The sequence below is a fragment of the Hyperolius riggenbachi genome, chromosome 11 (genome assembly GCF_040937935.1).
Source record: "Hyperolius riggenbachi isolate aHypRig1 chromosome 11, aHypRig1.pri, whole genome shotgun sequence".
In the NCBI taxonomy this organism is placed as follows: domain Eukaryota; kingdom Metazoa; phylum Chordata; class Amphibia; order Anura; family Hyperoliidae; genus Hyperolius; species Hyperolius riggenbachi.
Genome location: NC_090656.1, coordinates 255,013,846 through 255,032,902, shown reverse-complemented (window position 1 = coordinate 255,032,902; position 19,057 = coordinate 255,013,846). Strand labels below are relative to the sequence as shown.

The window sequence follows — 19,057 nt, the reverse complement described above, 5'->3', positions numbered from 1 at the left end:
CTCATCTCTGGGGGTCCCCAGCACCATCCAGGGGAAGCCCCCCTCTCAGGCTCATCTCTGGGTCCCCAGCACCCACCTGCAATGAGGTAGGAGAGCATGCGCACTGCCCCCTCCAGCTGGGTGGCCCCTGTAGGGTTCTGCAGGACAAACTCCTTGTACTTTCTGCTCAGCTCCTCCAGCTTCTGCCAGCAGCCAGCTGCCATCATCCTGCCTCCTCTCCTCTTCCTGCTCCAACAACAACCAGGCAGCCCCTGGCTCCTCCCACTATGGGGCAGGGCTTACACTTAACCCATGGCCTGCTGGACGCTTGTCAGTGTCACTGTCATTATTTTCCATTGAAAGTGAAACTGCTTCACTGTCACTAATATTGTGGAGAAAAAGGGAAACCTCAGCAGTTTTGCCAAACCATCTGACTGACATAAATTATACAGGTCTTGTGGCGTGGTAGATTCTGTATAGGCAAGGATTGTGTGTAAGTAGCCCCAGAACCTGCATAACTTAGACGTGTCATTAGGGAATATATCCAACAATTTTGATTGGCCAATCATTGGCCAATTTTACATGTCATATGAGAGATTACCTACACAATGGGCTCTATTCTCAAAGACTTCCCGCATGCGGTAAAGTACATGCGGGAAGTTTGCGACCAAAACACCGTCAAGATGACATTCTCAAAATGTTCCCCATGTTTTTTCCGCATGCGGAAAAAGTGCGGTAAAAGTGCGGGATTCATGTGGAAAAATTTCCGCAAAAGTCGGTATTTTCCGCAATAAAAAATCAATTCTCAAAAATGTTCAGGCGCATCATTTCGTCGTTATTTACCGATTTTTTATCACCTACAAATAGTAGGTGATATATTCCGCATCCCATTGACTTTAATGAAGTGCGGAGGCTTAAGGGCTGTGCTTGCTGGACTTTAATTTTTTTATTTTTTTTTAAACACTTTTTCATGCAACCTTTTTACCGCATGATTCCCGCATGAATAATGGCTGTTTCCGCATCTTTTTTCCCGCATGCGGAAAACATGCGGAAAATATTAGTGAAAGTGGAAAAAATGCGCCGTTTACCGCTGGTGGAAATTTAGCGGTAAAATTTTGCGGCGTTTTTGCCTCTTAGTGAATAGAGCCCAATGGGCTCTCTTCGCAATCACACATGCGGTTAGGTTTTTTTTTACCGCTATATTTTCGGCAGTAATAATTTCCACATTTTCCCACATTCACTAAAAAATTTCCGCTTGCATGAACAATGCGTAAAGCAATTGGGGAAACGCGTAATCAGGTAGTAAACATGCGCAAACCATGCGGACAAAAACGTGGCATAAAAAAAAATTGTAAAAAAAAAAAATTAAAGCAGTTTTAAACTCTGACAAAATATTCAATAAAAATGTGTTGTCCTACTTTCTATAACCTCTGCAGTTATCATATTTGCTTTTGTGCACAAGTATTATTATTCATTTAGAAATTATAAGTTCCCAAAGTTCAGTTTATTTACTTAGTAAGCTGCTGGTGCATTTTATTCATAACTGCTGTAATTCTATTGTAAATGCACCCAGCAGTGATTTCTGGGCAGTGTTTCACCCCAGGACACATTAGCATAAGTTTCTGCAGTCAGATAATGTTTACTTCATTGTATCAAGTGAAGAATGTAAACACAAGATAAGGTTATCACCAGTTGGGATGTGGAGAAAACGTCAGCCCTGTGATTTAACCCTTTGAATGCTGTTTTCCTAAAAAAAACATTGTGTTAGTATATTATATGCTGTAAATAATCTTTTAGAGCAGAGAAGAAATGTTGGGTTTCATTCCTTCCGGTAGCGCGCTGCTGCCTTTGCCTCGGCTCTGCCGGTTCAGGCACCGGTGTGAATCAGCCCTGATAGGCAAAAGTCTGGGATACAGATCCTGTTGAATTGGTTAGATTTTTATTGAGGTCTGTGACCCTGTTACAGAATTTTTTGTCAAAAACAAGAAGTGACAGTAAAATCTTTCCACCTGGACACAGCAACACCTGGCTGTCTGCTGCTCCTTTCCCGACTCAAATGCATATTTAAAGTGGACCTGAACTCTTGCACAGGACAGGAGGAAATCAGAGATAAATTCACCCTGTATGTATTTAGAGAGTTTAGCCTGTCTAATTCCCCCTCATCCGTGACTAATCACAAGTGTAATTTGATCCCTCAGCTGTGTCTGCCTCAGCAGAGCAACTTATTTACTATAAGTGCAGCACGGTGGCGTAGTGGTTAGCGCTCTTGTCTTGCAGCGCTGGGTCCCTGGTTCCAATCCCAGCCAGGGCACTATATGCTTGGAGCTTGTATGTCCTCCCTGTGTTTGAGTGGGTTTCCTCCAGGCACTCTGGTTTCCTCTCACATCCCAAAAACATACAGATAAGTTGATTGGCTTCCACCCTAAATTGGCCCTAGACTACAATACATACACTACACATTATAGACATATGACTATGGTAGGGACTAGATTGTGAGCTCCTTTGAGGGACAGTTAGTGACAAGACTATATATACTCTGTACAGCGCTGTGGAAGATGGCACTATATAAATAATAATAATAAATAATAATAATTTGTAAACACAGGATGTTTACCCTATGTCTGCTTTCATGAAAGCTGGAAGTATACACACTGCAAATTTATTGCAGTAACAAAGAAATGTTTTACTAAAAAGGCTATTACGCTGTTGCTAATTTTTTAGAGCAGAGAGGACGTTCTGAGTTCATATCTGCTTCCAGCTTATAGAGGCTTTACAGTGGTATTGATGCCTTTAAGAGGCGAGGCATGGCTCAGAAGCTCCGCCCCCTCCCCTGACTGACATCTCTCAGGCCTGTGAGAGGCGGAGGTCGGGGATGGTAGCACTGCGCATGCTCTCGCTTGCTCTGGTCTGTGTGTGCAGGGAAGTGAAGCGAGCTCCGAGCGCATCGATCTGAGAGGGTTCCCCCAGCCCGGTGGCTGTATGGTGGGCAGAGCGCGGCGGAGGCGGAGGGGAGGCTGAAGAGGTGACGGGAGCGCTGACTGCCCGGACACAGGTAAGAGCTGCAGCTGCTGCGGGGGGACTACAAGTCCCAGCCTGCCCGCCTACACTCTGCCTGCTGGAGCATGATGGGACTTGTAGTCCTGACTGGAGATGCAGCAAATCTCTGCCCGGTGTGTGTGTGTGTGTGTGTGTATATCTATATATATATATATATCTCTCTTACTTCATGTATTTCAGTGTCTCTGGGGGTCAGACTTGTATTGTTTATAGTCCTAGCACAGCTTCACCGCAATGACTGGTACATATCGCCAGCTGACCCTGAGGGGTACGGGGCTTCGGGACAAAGTATGAGGGTACGGTGCTTGCGGACAGCCTATGAGGGTACGGTGCTTGCGGACAGCCTATGAGGGTACGGTGCTTGCGGACAGCCTATGAGGGTACGGTGCTTGCGGACAGCCTATGAGGGTACGGTGCTTGCGGACAGCCTATGAGGGTACGGTGCTTGCGGACAGCCTATGAGGGTACGGTGCTTGCGGACAGCATATGGGGGGGTACGGTGCTTGCGGACAGCCTATGAGGGTACGGTGCTTGCGGACAGCCTATGAGGGTACGGTGCTTGCGGACAGTATATGGGGGGGGGGTACAGTGCTTGGGGACAGTGTATGGAGGTTAGTGTTTGGGGACAGCCTATGAGGGTACGGTGCTTGCGGACAGTATATGGGGGGGGGGTACAGTGCTTGGGGACAGTGTATGGAGGTTAGTGTTTGGGGACAGCCTATGAGGGGAGGGTGATTGGGGACAGTGTGTGAGGGTATGGTGTTTGGGGTACAGTGCTTGGGGACAGTGTGTGAGGGTATGGTGTTTGGGGACAGTGTGTGAGGGTACTGTGTTTGGGGACAGTGTGTGAGGGTACTGTGCTTGGGGACAGTGTGTGAGGGTACTGTGCTTGGGGACAGCCTGTGAGGGTACTGTGCTTGTGGACAGTATATGGGGGGGTACTGTGCTTGTGGACAGTGTATGGAGGTTATGGTGCTTGGTGACAGCCTATGTGGGTACAATATATGGGGGTACAGTGCTTGGTGTCAGCCTATGGGGGTACAGTGCTTGGGTACAGTATATGTGGGTACAGTGCTTGGGGATCGCACAGCATATGAGGGTACGGTGCTTGAGGACAATATATGGGAACACCAGTGCTTGGGGACAGTGTTTGAGGGTACTGTGCTTGGGGACAGTATATGGGGGTTTCAGTGCTTGGGGACAGCCTATGGGGGTACAGTGCTTGGGTACAGTATATGTGGGTACAGTGCTTGGGGATCGCACAGCATATGAGGGTACGGTGCTTGAGGACAATATATGGGAACACCAGTGCTTGGGGACAGTGTTTGAGGGTACTGTGCTTGGGGACAGTATATGGGGGTTTCAGTGCTTGGGGACAGCCTATGAGGGTATGGTGCTTGGGGACAGTATATGGGGGTTACAGTGCTTGGGGACAATGTATCTGGGGTATGGTGCTGTGACAGTATATGGGGGTACAGTACTTGGGGACAGGACAGCATACGAGGATACAGTGCTTGGGAACAGTATATGGGGATATGGTGCTTGGGGACAGTGTATGGGGATATGGTGCTTGGGGACAGTGTATGGGGATATGGTGCTTGGGGACAGTGTATGGGGATATGGTGCTTGGGAACAGTATATGGGGGTTACAGTGCTTGGGGACAGTGTATGGGGATATGGTGCTTGGGGACAGCATATGAGGGTACAGTACTTGGGGACCGTAGATGGGAGGGGCACTGTGCCTTTGGACAGCCTATGAGGGTACTGGAGAGAGTCTAGTGGCCTGGTGGTTGCTATCCCCACCAAATTTTACTAAAAAAGCCAGGTGATCATCAGCAGTGGTGGGCAAAACCTGCTATCTTGCCCAGGGCCTCATTTCATCTTCATCCTTTTTTCTGCCACCGAACATGCAAGAAGGCTAAAGGGGTAGCTCATTACTATGAGAACAACTAGGCTGCTGGCTATTGTAGTCAGGACCCCTGTCATAGGTGCAGGGAGGGGCTTCATTGCTCTGTATAATGATAAGCAGGTCTGGAACCTGTAATTCTCTTCTGGTGACAGTGGGGGTGCCACAAGCGATGCTGGGGATGATTAGCGGCGTACCTAGGGCATCCCCACCCCTCCCAAAAAAGGAGTGAGTGCTGCATGCTAAGCGCGCCATGGTGGGTAATGCCAGGTATAGGTGCCCCCAGTATAGGTAGCATGGTTGCCCCCCCATAAAGTTGGCCTAGTGTAGGTAGTAAAGTTGCCTCTAGTTTAGGTAGCTATTATAGTTGCCCCCGGTGTAGGTAGAATAGTTGCCCCCAGTGTAGGTAGAATGGTTGCCCCCAGTGTAGGTAGAATGGTTGCCCCCAGTGTAGGTAGAATGGTTGCCCCCAGTGTAGGTAGAATGGTTGCCCCCAGTGTAGGTAGAATAGTTGCCCCCAGTATAGGTAGAATAGTTGCCTTAGTATAGTATCCCCCAGTATGGGGAAGGAGGGGCGGTGGGTTCTAGGTCTCCTCTTTCTGGTGCTTCCCCCCCTTTAGATTAGTGGCAGCAGGCAGAGAGGAATTACTCACCTGATTCCTGCATTCCAGGCGGTGGCGCGCAGCGTCATCGTCATGTGACACTGGTCTCCTCCTTCTCCACTGCTCACTGTGCTTCCGCTAATCAGGAAGCACAGTGGGCGGTGGAGAAGGCAGAGACCAGTGTCACATGACGATGACACTGTGGGCCATCACCTGGAACGCAGGAAGCAGGCAAGTAATGCCTCTCCGCCCGCTCCTGTTTGCCGCTAATAATCTAGAGGGGGGAAGCGCAAGAATGAGGGGACCAGGTGAAGGAGGTGGGGGGTCTGGCCCCCCTCCCTGCCTTCCCCCTCCTGCAACATGGCCTCTGTGGGAGGCCTTGGTGACGCCCCCATCCCGTCTGTCACCCGCTCCTGCTCCCAATGGTAGGAACGCCACTGGGCGTATCACCATATAACTGCACAGCGAGAGCCTGACGCCTCTATGTAAGCATGCTGTGGAAATTTCTGTCCACCGCAACCCAAACTGACTCGCTTGCTCTGGGCAGCACTCAGAACAGATTTAATTGCTTGCGGAGTAATTTTGGATAGCCCAATTAAGTTCCACTCGGTGCCCACGTCGCCCCCCCCCACCCCCCACACACTTAATCACCATTATATGCCCTGCTTGTAAAACGCAGACGAGTTTAGCCGTGAGGCTGAGGAGGTTGCGGAGCCCGTGACCGACCTCCATTCCGGTGAAGGGCCTCTTGGTGTTTTTTGTCAAGTGCGCAGCAAAGCCTTTGTCTAGAGGGATTTATAATATTTTTGCTGCGATTGTTCATCCATATTCAGCTTTACTATTAATAAAGTTGTGTGCAGAGCTGTGTGTGTTTGTGGGGTGCAGATTAGGAATGCGCTCACCGCCGGTCCCCCAGAGTCCACAGATTGTTGTCTGAAAACCTCAGTGGAGGGGCTCGGCTTAATTTGTAATGCAGAAAACATACTAGTGAACTGGAAAATAGAGCCACACAGTTGACAGAGGAAAGAGCAAAAAAGTCCCCAGGACAAGTTTGAGCAGAAGCTTTCTGTCAATTGCTCCTTCAAATGCCACATTTCTTTACATAGTATGCTGGCGCTTACCTATGTGGCGGAAACGCACACCTCATTCTTCTATAATTCTTTTGGAATTAATCCACTCATTATTCCTAAACCCAGTTTAAGACAAACTTTTTTTTTTTTTAAATAAGTTCTGCTAGGACATTCATACTCTGTGTGTCCATTCTGCACCCCTTGAGCACCACGGATATCTGTGACTTTAAAAAGGAACTTTAAAACCACCTTAGCGGTATGGACGAGCTCAGCTCGTCCATTACCACCAGAGGGTGCCGCTCAGGCCCTGCTGGGCCGATTTTGTTCAAATAAAAAGCAGCACACGCAGCCGCCACTTTGCCAGCCGCGCGTGCTGCCCGATCGCCGCCGCTCTGCGGCGATCCGCTGCGAGCAGCGGCGAAAGAGGGTCCCCCCAGCCGCCTGAGCCCTGCGCAGCCGGAACAAATAGTTCCGGCCAGCGCTAAGGGCTGGATCGGAGGCGGCTGACGTCCATGACGTCACTCCGCTCGTCGCCATGGCGACGAAGTAAGCAAAACACGGAAGGCCGCTCATTGCGGCCTTCCGTGTTACTTCTGGCTGCCGGAGGCGATCGGAAGAACGCCTCCGGAGTGCCCTCTAGTGGGCTTTCATGCAGCCAACTTTCAGTTGGCTGCATGAAATAGTTTTTTTTTAATTTAAAAAAAACCCTCCCGCAGCCGCCCTGGCGATCTTAATAGAACGCCAGGGTGGTTAACCAAAGTTTCAACTTCATCCCAATCAGTAGCTGATACCCCCTTTCCCACCAGAAATCTTTACCTTTTCTCACATAGATCATCAGGGCTGAAAAGCTCAGAAAGCGCTCAGCAATCACAATCGCTCAGAAAAGCGCTTATAGTGTGTATCCAGCCTAAGGGCCCATTCACACTTGTGCATTTTCAGAGCGATTTCAGCATTGCTGAAAATCGCTAGCGGTTTGAAAAACTTGTGTACAATGAAGGTATATTGAAGTGTTCTCATCTAAGCGATTTGCTGAAATGCAATCTTGTAGCCTGCAGCATTTTCTGAGCAATTCTGGAGCGATTCTGCAGACTTATATTGAACTATAAATCGCAAAACGCTAATCGCTGGAAAACTCTTTCCTATGCAGTGAAAAATCGCTGGGAAATCACTAGGAAAAAACGCCAGAAAATCTCTCAACGTTTGCGTTTAGCGATTTCTAGTGTGAATGGGGCCTAAGGTCCCATTCACACTTGAGCGTTTTGCCGGCGATTTCGGAAAAAACGCTAGCGCTTTTCAAGAGTGATTCATATTTTTTTTTTTTCAATTGCTCTAAAATCATGAAAAAACGCTGCATGCACTGAATTGCATTTATCGCGAATCGCTGGCGATCGCAGCAGTGAGATCACTGCCATATACTTTTAATTACACTAGCGCTTTAAAAAGCAGTGGTAAATGTCCGCCAATCGCCCCAGTGCCTTAATGAGCCTCAGTCGGAGAAATTTGGGGTACCTGAAGTCGAGGATGGTGGTTTCATTGCCTGAAGAATTGGGTGATTTTTGTACTGACTCCACAGCCCTGTTTTTACTTCCATACAATAAATCATATCTTAGTTTAGCCTATTATATTTCTATCGAGGTGCTGTGCGGTCCCAGGAGCTCTGAATCTTAAATATAATGTCATATTCTCGCTCGCTGGGGATCTCGCACAGCTGTTGATAAATGACAGGTGACCTGGATTGGCAGCAGCCTGGCAGTACAGTGCGGTGACTCACTGCAGTGCACAGGAGCTTACACTCTGGCGCCCGGCCGCAGGGAGAGCTATTTCCAGGAGCATTGTGGCTTTTGTGGCTTTTCTTAGCTTGTGTGGCCTTTGCGCTCCCTGCGTGGGACGTTCCATGCCACAGACTCATTTGTGGTTGGCGGAGAGGGGAGCTTCCTTTAACTGTACTCCAGAAATAATATCTGTCTTCTCCTGGCAAGCATCTCTTAAAGGGAACCTGAGGTGAGAGGGATATGGAGTCTGACATTTTTGTATTTCCTTCTTAACAATACCAGTTGCTGGTCAGTCCTGCTGATCTCTTTGGCTGCAATAGTGTCTGAATCACACACCTGAAACAAGCATGCAGCTAATCTAGTCAGCAAGTATCTTATTCTGTAATGCTGGGGATACACTGTACGTTTCTGTACCGTGTATCGACCAGCTGATCCGGCCAGCTGATAATATTCAGCTGGCCCGATCAAGCCGCTCGACCCGAGCCTGCTCGATTCCCGCCGGCGGACAATGCAGGGAATCAAGCGCTAAGGAAGCGCTGGCGGGGACGAGCGGTAATCGATCCGCGGGGACACGGCTAGGGTCGATCCGGCGGCTAATCTGCCGCCGGATCGACCCGTGTATCCCCAGTATAAGACTTGATTCCTGATACTCCAAAATTCCTACTCTAGTTACATACTGGAAGGTAGGAGAGCTCAGCACACACTGCTGCTAGATTACTATCAGTACAGGCACAGAGTAACAGCTTATACTGTACATACTGGGGGGTAGCAGAGATCAGCACACACTGCTGCTAGATTACTATCGATATAGGCACAGAGTAACAGCTTATACTGTAGATACTGGAGGCATCACATGAGCTGACATTGTTCAGTATTTATAAAATAAATGAATAACATTAAGGCGGTTGTTTAATTTATTGGCAGAAATGCCAGTAAAATGTTTGAAGCACATTAATTAGGTGCCCTGTACAATAAAGGTGCCCATACACCTAACGATTTTGCCGCCGATATACAGCAGATTCGATCACTGTGATCGAATCTGCTGTGAAATCGTTGCGCAAACGCTGACCGAACGATCGATTTCCGTCCGAAATCAATCATTCCCGTCGCTAAGTCCGTGCGGAAGATACCCCTCGATCGCCGGCGGGTCGGGAGTGCGTCGATAGCGGCGTTCGAATGCCCTACGACCGACGCAATACAGCTGGTATACATTACCTGTTCCGGCCGGCGCGAGTCCCCCTCTGTCCCCGCAGCTTCTTCTCCGCGCTGGGTTCCCGGACCGGCCGCTGCTTCATTGAACTTCCTGTCCCGGCAGGAAGTTTAACCACTTGCCGACCGCCCACAGCCCATGGGCGGCGGCAAAGTGGACGCCTAAAGGACCGCAATACGCCTTCAGGCGGCGCGTCCTTTACGCATGCCGGGGAAGCGATCGCGTCATTGATGACGCGCGCTTCCCCCGGCAACTGGCTCCGCCCACCCGCCGTAACATCCCGCCGGCCATACGGAAGCGCCGGCGGGATGTTAACCCCGCGATCGCCGCTACAAAGTGTATAATACACTTTGTAATGTATACAAAGTGTATTATACAGGCTGCCTCCTGCCCTGGTGGTCCCAGTGTCCGAGGGACCACCAGGGCAGGCTGCAGCCACCCTAGTCTGCACCCAAACACACTGATCTGCCCCCCCCGCCCACTGATCGCCCACAGCACCCCTCAGACCCCCCCCTGCCCACCCCCCAGACCCCTGTTTGCACCCAATCACCCCCCTAATAACCCATCAATCACTCCCTGTCACTATCTGTCAACGCTATTTTTTTTTTTATCCCCCCCCCCCCCCTGCCCCCTCCTGATAACCCCCCCACCCCTCAGATTCTCCCCAGACCCCCCCCCAGACCCCCCCCCCCCCCCTGTGTACTGTATGCATCTATCTTCCCTGATAACCCGTCAATCACCCGTCAATCACCCATCAATCACCCATCAATCACCCCCTGTCACTGCCACCCAACAATCAGCCCCTAACCTGCCCCTTGCGGGCAATCTGATCACCCACCCACACCAATAGATCGCCCGCAGATCCGACATCAGATCACCTCCCAAATCCATTGTTTACATCTATTCTCTCCTCTAAACACCCACTAATTACCCATCAATCACCCCCTATCACCACCTGTCACTTTTACCTATCAGATCAGACCCTAATCTGCCCCTTGCGGGCACCCAATCACCCGCCAACACGCTCAGATTGCCCTCTGACCCCCCCTTATAAATTCGCCAGTGCATTAATTACATCTGTTCTTCCCTGTAATAACCCACTGATCACCTGTCAATCACCTGCCAATCACCTATCACCCATCAATCACCCCCTGTCACTGCCACCCATCAATCAGCCCCTAACCTGCCCCTTGCGGGCAATCTGATCACCCACCCACACCATTAGATCGCCCGCAAACCCGCCGTCAGATTACCTCCCAAATGTATTGTTTACATCTGTTATCTTCTCTAAACACCCACTAATTACCCATCAATCACCCCCTATCACCACCTGTCACTGTTACCTATCAGATCAGACCCTAAGCTGCCCCTTGCAGGCACCCAATCACCCGCCAACACGCTCAGATTGCCCTCTGACCCCCCCTTATCAATTCGCCAGTGCATTAATTACATCTGTTCTTCCCTGTAATAACCCACTGATCACCTGTCAATCACCTGCCAATCACCTATCACCCATCAATCACCCCCTGTCACTGCCACCCATCAATCAGCCCCTAACCTGCCCCTTGCGGGCAATCTGATCACCCACCCACACCATTAGATCGCCCGCAGATCCGACATCAGATCACCACCCAAGCGCAGTGTTTCCATCTATTCTCTCCTCTAAACACCCACTAATTACCCATCAATCACCCCCTATCACCACCTGTCACTGTTACCCATCAGATCAGACCCTAATCTGCCCCTTGCGGGCACCCAATCACCTGCCTACACGCTCAGATTGCCCTCAGACCCCCCCTTATCAATTCGCCAGGGCATTATTTACATCTGTCCTTCCCTGTAATAACCCACTGATCACCTGTCAATCACCTATCAATCACCCATCAATCACCCCCTGTCACTGCCACCCATCAATCATCCGCTGTCACTGCCACCCATCAATCAGCCCCTAACCTGCCCCTTGCGGGCAAACTGATCACCCACCCACACCAATAGATCGCCCGCAGATCCGACATCAGATCACCACCCAAGCGCAGTGTTTCCATCTATTCTCTCCTCTAAACACCCACTAATTACCCATCAATCACCCCCTATCACCACCTGTCACTGTTACCCATCAGATCAGACCCTAATCTGCCCCTTGCGGGCACCCAATCACCCGCCTACACGCTCAGATTGCCCTCAGACCCCCCCTTATCAATTCGCCAGGGCATTATTTACATCTGTCCTTCCCTGTAATAACCCACTGATCACCTGTCAATCACCTATCAATCACCCATCAATCACCCCCTGTCACTGCCACCCATCAATCATCCGCTGTCACTGCCACCCATCAATCAGCCCCTAACCTGCCCCTTGCGGGCAATCTGATCACCCACCCACACCAATAGATCGCCCGCAGATCCGACGTCCGATCACCTCCCAAGTGCAGTGTTCACATCTGTTCTCTACCCTAAACACCCACTAATTACCCATCAATCACCCCCTGTCACTGCTACCTATCAGATTAGACCCCTATCTGCCCCTAGGGCACTCAATCACCCGCCCACACCCTCAGAATGCCCTCAGACCCCAGCCCTGATCACCTCGCCAGTGCATTGCTTGCATCTATTCCCCCCTCTAATCACACCTTGAGACACCCATCAATCACCTCCTGTCACCCCCTAGCACACCTACCCATCAGATCAGGCCCTAATTTGCCCCGTGTGGGCTCCTGATCACTCGGCCAAACCCTCAGATCCCCCTCAGACCCCCTTCCGATCACCTCCCCAGTGCATTGATTGCATCTATTTTCCCCTCTAACCACCCCCTGAGACACCCATCAATCACCTCCTGTCACCCCCCTAGCACTCCTATCCATCAGATCAGGCCCAATACAACCTGTCATCTAAAAGGCCACCCTGCTTATGACCGGTTCCACAAAATTTGCCCCCTCATAGACCACCTGTCATCAAAATTTGCAGATGCTTATACCCCTGAACAGTCATTTTGAGACATTTGGTTTCCAGACTACTCACGGTTTTGGGCCCGTAAAATGCCAGGGCGGTATAGGAACCCCACAAGTGACCCCATTTTAGAAAAAAAGACACCCCAAGGTATTCTGTTAGGTGTATGACGAGTTCATAGAAGATTTTATTTTTTTTCAAAAGTTAGCGGAAATTGATTTTTATTGGGTTTTTTTCACAAAGTGTCATTTTTCACTAACTTGTGACAAAAAATAAAATCTTCTATGAACTCGCCATACACCTAACGGAATACCTTGGGGTGTCTTCTTTCTAAAATGGGGTCACTTGTGGGGTTCCTATACTGCCCTGGCATTTTAGGGGCCCTAAACCGCGAGGAGTAGTCTAGAAAACAAATGCCTCAAAATGACCCGTGAATAGGACGTTGGGCCCCTTAGCGCACCTAGGCTGCAAAAAAGTGTCACACATGTGGTACCGCCGTACTTAGGAAAAGTAGTATAATGTGTTTTGGGGTGTATTTTTACACATACCCATGCTGGGTGGGAGAAATTTCTATGTAAATGGTCAATTGTGTGTAAAACAAATCAAACAATTGTCATTTACAGAGATATTTCTCCCACTTAGCATGGGTATGTGTAAAAATACACCCCAAAACACATTATACTACTTCTCCTGAGTACGGCGGTACCACATGTGTGGCACTTTTTTACACCCTAAGTACGCTAAGGGGCCCAAAGTCCAATGAGTACCTTTAGGATTTCACAGGTCATTTTGCGACATTTGGTTTCAAGACTACTCCTCACGGTTTAGGGCCCCTAAAATGCCAGGGCAGTATAGGAACCCCACAAATGACCCCATTTTAGAAAGAAGACACCCCAAGGTATTCCGTTAGGAGTATGGTGAGTTCATAGAAGATTTTATTTTTTGTCAAAAGTTAGCGGAAAATTGATTTTTATTGTTTTTTTCACAAAGTGTCATTTTCCACTAACTTGTGACAAAAAATAAAATCTTCTATGAACTCACCATACTCCTAACGGAATACCTTGAGGTGTCTTCTTTCTAAAATGGGGTCATTTGTGGGGTTCCTATACTGCCCTGGCATTTTAGGGGCCCTAAACCGTGAGGAGTAGTCTGGAAATCAAATTCCGCAAAATGACCTGTGAAATCCTAAAGGTACTCATTGGACTTTGGGCCCTTTAGTGCAGTTAGGGTGCAAAAAAGTGCCACACATGTGGTATTGCCATACTCGGGAGAAGTAGTACAATGTGTTTTGGGGTGTATTTTTACACATACCCATGCTGGGTGGGAGAAATACCTCTGTAAATGACAATCTTTTGATTTTTTTTACACACAATTGTCCATTTACAGAGTTATTTCTCCCACCCAGCATGGGTATGTGTAAAAATACACCCCAAAACACATTGTACTACTTCTCCCGAGTACGGCGATACCACATGTGTGGCACTTTTTTGCACCCTAACTGCGCTAAAGGGCCCAAAGTCCAATGAGTACCTTTAGGATTTCACAGGTCATTTTGCGGAATTTGATTTCCAGACTACTCCTCACGGTTTAGGGCCCCTAAAATGCCAGGGCAGTATAGGAACCCCACAAATGACCCCATTTTAGAAAGAAGACACCTCAAGGTATTCCGTTAGGAGTATGGTGAGTTCATAGAAGATTTTATTTTTTGTCACAAGTTAGTGGAAAATGACACTTTGTGAAAAAAACAATAAAAATCAATTTTCCGCTAACTTTTGACAAAAAATAAAATCTTCTATGAACTCACCATACTCCTAACGGAATACCTTGGGGTGTCTTCTTTCTAAAATGGGGTCATTTGTGGGGTTCCTATACTGCCCTGGAATTTTAGGGGCCCTAAACCGTGAGGAGTAGTCTGGAAATCAAATTCCGCAAAATGACTTGTGAAATCCTAAAGGTACTCATTGGACTTTGGGCCCTTTAGCGCAGTTAGGGTGCAAAAAAGTGCCACACATGTGGTATCGCCGTACTCGGGAGAAGTAGTACAATGTGTTTTGGGGTGTATTTTTACACATACCCATGCTGGGTGGGAGAAATAACTCTGTAAATGGACAATTGTGTGTAAAAAAAAATGAAAAAATTGTCAGTTACAGAGATATTTCTCCCACCCAGCATGGGTATGTGTAAAAATACACCCCAAAACACATTCTACTACTTCTCTTGAGTACGGCAATACCACATGTGTGGCACTTTTTTGCAGCCTAACTGCGCTAAGGGGCCCAAAGTCCAATGAGCACCTTTAGGCTTTACAGGGGTGCTTACAAATTAGCACCCCCCAAAATGCGAGGACAGTAAACACACCCCACAAATGACCCCATTTTGGAAAGTAGACACTTCAAGGTATTCAGAGAGGGGCATGGTGAGTCCGTGGCAGATTTCATTTTTTTTTTGTCGCAAGTTAGAAGAAATGGATTCTTTTTGTTTTTCTTTTTTTTTGTCACAAAGTGTCATTTTCCGCTTACTTGTGACAAAAAATAATATCTTCTATGAACTCACTATGCCTCTCAGTGAATACTTTGGGATGTCTTCTTTCCAAAATGGGGTCATTTGGGGGGTATTTATACTATCCTGGAATTCTAGCCCCTCATGAAACATGACAGGGGGTCAGAAAAGTCATAGATGCTCGAAAATGGCAAAATTCACTTTTTGCACCATAGTTTGTAAACGCTATAACTTTTACCCAAACCAATAAATATACACTGAATGGTTTTTTTTTTTATCAAAAACATGTTTGTCCACATTTTTCGCGCTGCATGTATACAGAAATTTTACTTTATTTGAAAATTGTCAGCACAGAAAGTTAAAAAAAATCATTTTTTTGCCAAAATTCATGTCTTTTTTGATGAATATAATAAAAAGTAAAAATCGCAGGAGCAATCAAAAAGCACCAAAAGAAAGCTTTATTAGTGACAAGAAAAGGAGCCAAAATTCATTTAGGTGGTAGGTTGTATGAGCGAGCAATAAACCGTGAAAGCTGCAGTGGTCTGAATGGAAAAAAAGTGGCCGGTCCTTAAGGGGTAGAAAGACTGTGGTCCTCAAGTGGTTAAACAGTAGAGCGCCCTCTACTGTTTAAACTTACCCGGCAGGAAGTTAAATGAAGCAGCAGCCGGTCCGGGACCCAGCGCGGAGAAGAAGCTGCGGGGACAGAGGGGGACTCTCGCCGGCCGGAGCAGGTAATGTATGCAGGAGGGGCGGGCGGCGGCACCACCACCACAGATTGTGATCGGTTTCAGGCTGAAATCGATTCACAATCTGTTTGCAGTAAAGGCAGCCATACAATCCCTCTCTGATCAGATTCGATCAGAGAGGGATCTATCTGTTGGTCAATCTGGTGGCAAATCGACCAGTGTATGGCGCGTACGAGAGAGAATGGCGCCGGAGACTTGGGCGCAGGACACAGCTGGCTGATCCTGCTGCCGCACAAGTCCGGCCCGTGTTAATTACTATTCCCCCTCCAGGCCGACATGAAAAGTGGGGGAATGAAATAATTCGGCTTCCAGCAATCGCTGGGATCCGAATTATTGTTTTAAAAGCAACTTCAGGTCCGTCTTCTGACGGCGCTGAAGTTACTCCCTGTGCCTGCGATAGCCGTAGTTCCTATTATGGCCTATGGTGGCGCCGGCTGCGCCCAAGTCTCCTGCGCTGCTGCGCCCAAGTCTCCAGCGCTGGATTTACCGTGTTCGGTGTATGGCTACCTTAATAGTGCACAGCAGGTTTTCCACAGTGAACTGACCCCAGCCTCCCCCGGCTGTACACGTGTGCGCATGCGTTCTGTTTAATAAGTGATCGGATCAGTATTTGGCGCTGTTGCACCTCTCTAGGGATTGACCCTCTTTGTGTAATGCGGAGTGAGTTTAAACAAGTCTTCTGGATCCGTGTTTCAATCACCTCCTATATAAACACAGATAAGCAGTTAATCCCAGGCAAAGTCTAGACATTATTTTCGCTTTCAAGTGTATGTGTGACTTAATTGGAAAATACACCTACCTCCAAAGTGCTGCCAAAACATGGTAAAATCTACACTGTACGATTTTTGATTTCAATTCTATTTACGAGTCGATTAAATCTGACATGTCCGATTGGGAGTCGATTTGATGCAGTTCGATTTACCATTGTTTTGCAATTGGAAATCGAACCAAATCGAATCCCGATCAGACATGTCGGATTTAATAGAATCGTAATTGAATCGTACAAAGAATTGTATCGTGTAGATTGGGCTATACACTTGTCGATTTGCCATCAGATTCGACCAACAGATAGATCCCTCTCTGATGGACTCTGATCAGAGAGGGATCGTATGGCTGCCTTTAATGCAAACAGATTGTGAATCGATTTCAGCATGAAACCGATCACAATCTGTGAAGCTGCCACCGCCGCTGCCTCCCTCATACATTACATGATCCGGCCGGCGCGACTCCCCCGGTCTCCACTGTCTTCTTCTCCGGGTTGGCTAACTTCACTGAACTTCCTGTCCAGGGGAAGTTTAAACAGTAGAGGGCGCTCTACTGTTTAAACTTCCTGCCGGGACAGGAAGTTCAGTGAAGCTGGAGCCCGGAGCGGAGAAGAAGACAGCGGAGACCAGGGGAGTCGCGCCGGCCGGAACAAGTAATGTATCTCCAATGTATTGCGCCACTATCGACGCACTCCCGACCCGCCGGCGATTGAGAAAAATCTTCGCACAGACGGATCGACGGGAACAATTGATTTCAGGCGGAAATCGATCGTTCTGTCAGCGTTTGTGCGACGATTTCACAGCAGATTCGATCACAGTGATCTAATCTGCTGTATATCGGTGGGAAAATCGTTAGGTGTATGGGCCTCTGACAGTTATTTCATTTGCATTTTACTTAAAGGGGAACTTAAGCCTAAACAAACATACTGTCATTAAGTTACATTAGTTATGTTAATTACAGGGCTGTGGAGTCGGAGCAATTTTGGGTGCCTGGAGTCGGAAAAAATGCACCAACTCCGACTCCTAATGAATTTAAACGGTAATTTAAAATAGAAAATATGATAAAATGTTCTATTTCTCAAATAGTAGTCATCATAAATAATTTATATATACAGTAATAGCTGTACATAGTTCACAAAAATGAAATAAACCAATCAAAATTACTTGTGCTGCTTAAATAAAGCAGTCCCCGTATTTTTAAAGTCAGATATACACATCTGATTGTGACTGTATATATGATGCAGCGTTGATGCTATTTTATGCAAATGAACTTTGTTCATGAAATCAAATAATTTGATAAGTTAAAATTTGGTTTGGTGACTACGAATTAAATGGTACCTGAGAGGGATGAAAAGAAGTGTTATACATACCTGGGGCTTTCTCCAGACCCCTTCAGCCTAATCAGTCCCTCGCTGTCCTCCTCCGCCACCTGGATCTTCTGTGTCAGACTGGCTCAAGTACCTGGACTCATAGCAGTAGATCCAGGTGGCGGAGGAGGACAGCGAGGGACTGATTAGGCTGAAGGGGGCTGGAGGAAGCCCCAGGTATGTACAGTATAAAACTTTATTTTCATCTGTCTCAGGTTTACTTTGGTACACAGTAGTACTATACTCTACATATGCACTCTCCACAGAGCTGCAGGGAATCCACTGAGAGGCCTAGTGCACACCAAAAACCGCTAGCAGATCCGCAAAATGCTAGCAGATTTTGAAACGCTTTTTCTTATTTTTCTGCAGCGTTTCAGCTAGCGTTTTGTGTAGCGGTTTTGGTATAGTAGATTTCATGTATTGTTACAGTAAAGCTGTTACTGAACAGCTACTGTAACAAAAAACGCCTGGCAAACCGCTCTGAAGTGCCGTTTTTCAGAGCGGTTTGCGTTTTTCCTATACTTAACATTGAGGCAGAAACGCATCCGCAATCCAAAATCTGCAGCAGCCTGGGAGTATGCGTTTCTGCAAAATGCCTCCCGCTCTGGTGTGCACCAGCCTATTGAAATACATTACCCAAGCGGATCCGCACCCGCAAGCAGATCGCAAACCGTGCACTAGGCCAGAATGTTGTGCACATTGAACACACAGGTGTTGTCCATCACCCATAAACCTTGGTTCAGATTGTGCATGAAGAATGTGTAATAGAGGAAGAATCTCCCCATTCCCCTGCAGAGTACCTGCACATCACTCTTACATGTACCCACAGTTACATTGCCTAGGGCCTGATAGATGTTCTTTGTTCCGGTCTGTACCTTTTACAAGTATTCTTACCAAGGACTAGTTTTAGTCTAAAGGGAATAAATATGGCAGTCTCCATATCCTTCTCACTTCAGTTGTCTTTTAAAATTCCCAAATGTTGGCAGTTAAGAGACAATTTTCATGTTACATACTTTCAATCAACAAGAGTGTAATATGCAAATAAGGAGTCGGAGTCGAGGAATCGGTGGAATCCTAAACTGAGGAGTCGGAGTATTTTTGTACCGACTCCACAGCCCTGATGGTAACTCCACGCGTGTC

General features: G+C 47.8%; 2 protein-coding genes across 2 annotated transcripts in view; one reads left to right on the top strand and one right to left on the bottom strand.

Annotated features, from left to right (window-relative positions):
* PEX16 (peroxisomal biogenesis factor 16) overlaps positions 1-232 on the bottom strand; it is a 152,976-nt gene extending 152,744 nt beyond the window's left edge. Inside the window, exon 1 of the mRNA XM_068259908.1 lies at positions 77-232. Within this exon, the coding sequence (XP_068116009.1) occupies positions 77-206 (130 nt within the window). The 5' untranslated portion in view covers positions 207-232. The remainder of the gene's footprint in view (positions 1-76) is intronic.
* A 2,632-nt stretch (positions 233-2,864) lies between these two features.
* The window catches only part of LARGE2 (LARGE xylosyl- and glucuronyltransferase 2), a 126,569-nt gene continuing 110,376 nt past the window's right edge, over positions 2,865-19,057 (top strand). The window contains exon 1 of the mRNA XM_068261627.1: positions 2,865-3,031. The gene's annotated coding sequence lies outside the window, so the exon portion shown is untranslated. The remainder of the gene's footprint in view (positions 3,032-19,057) is intronic.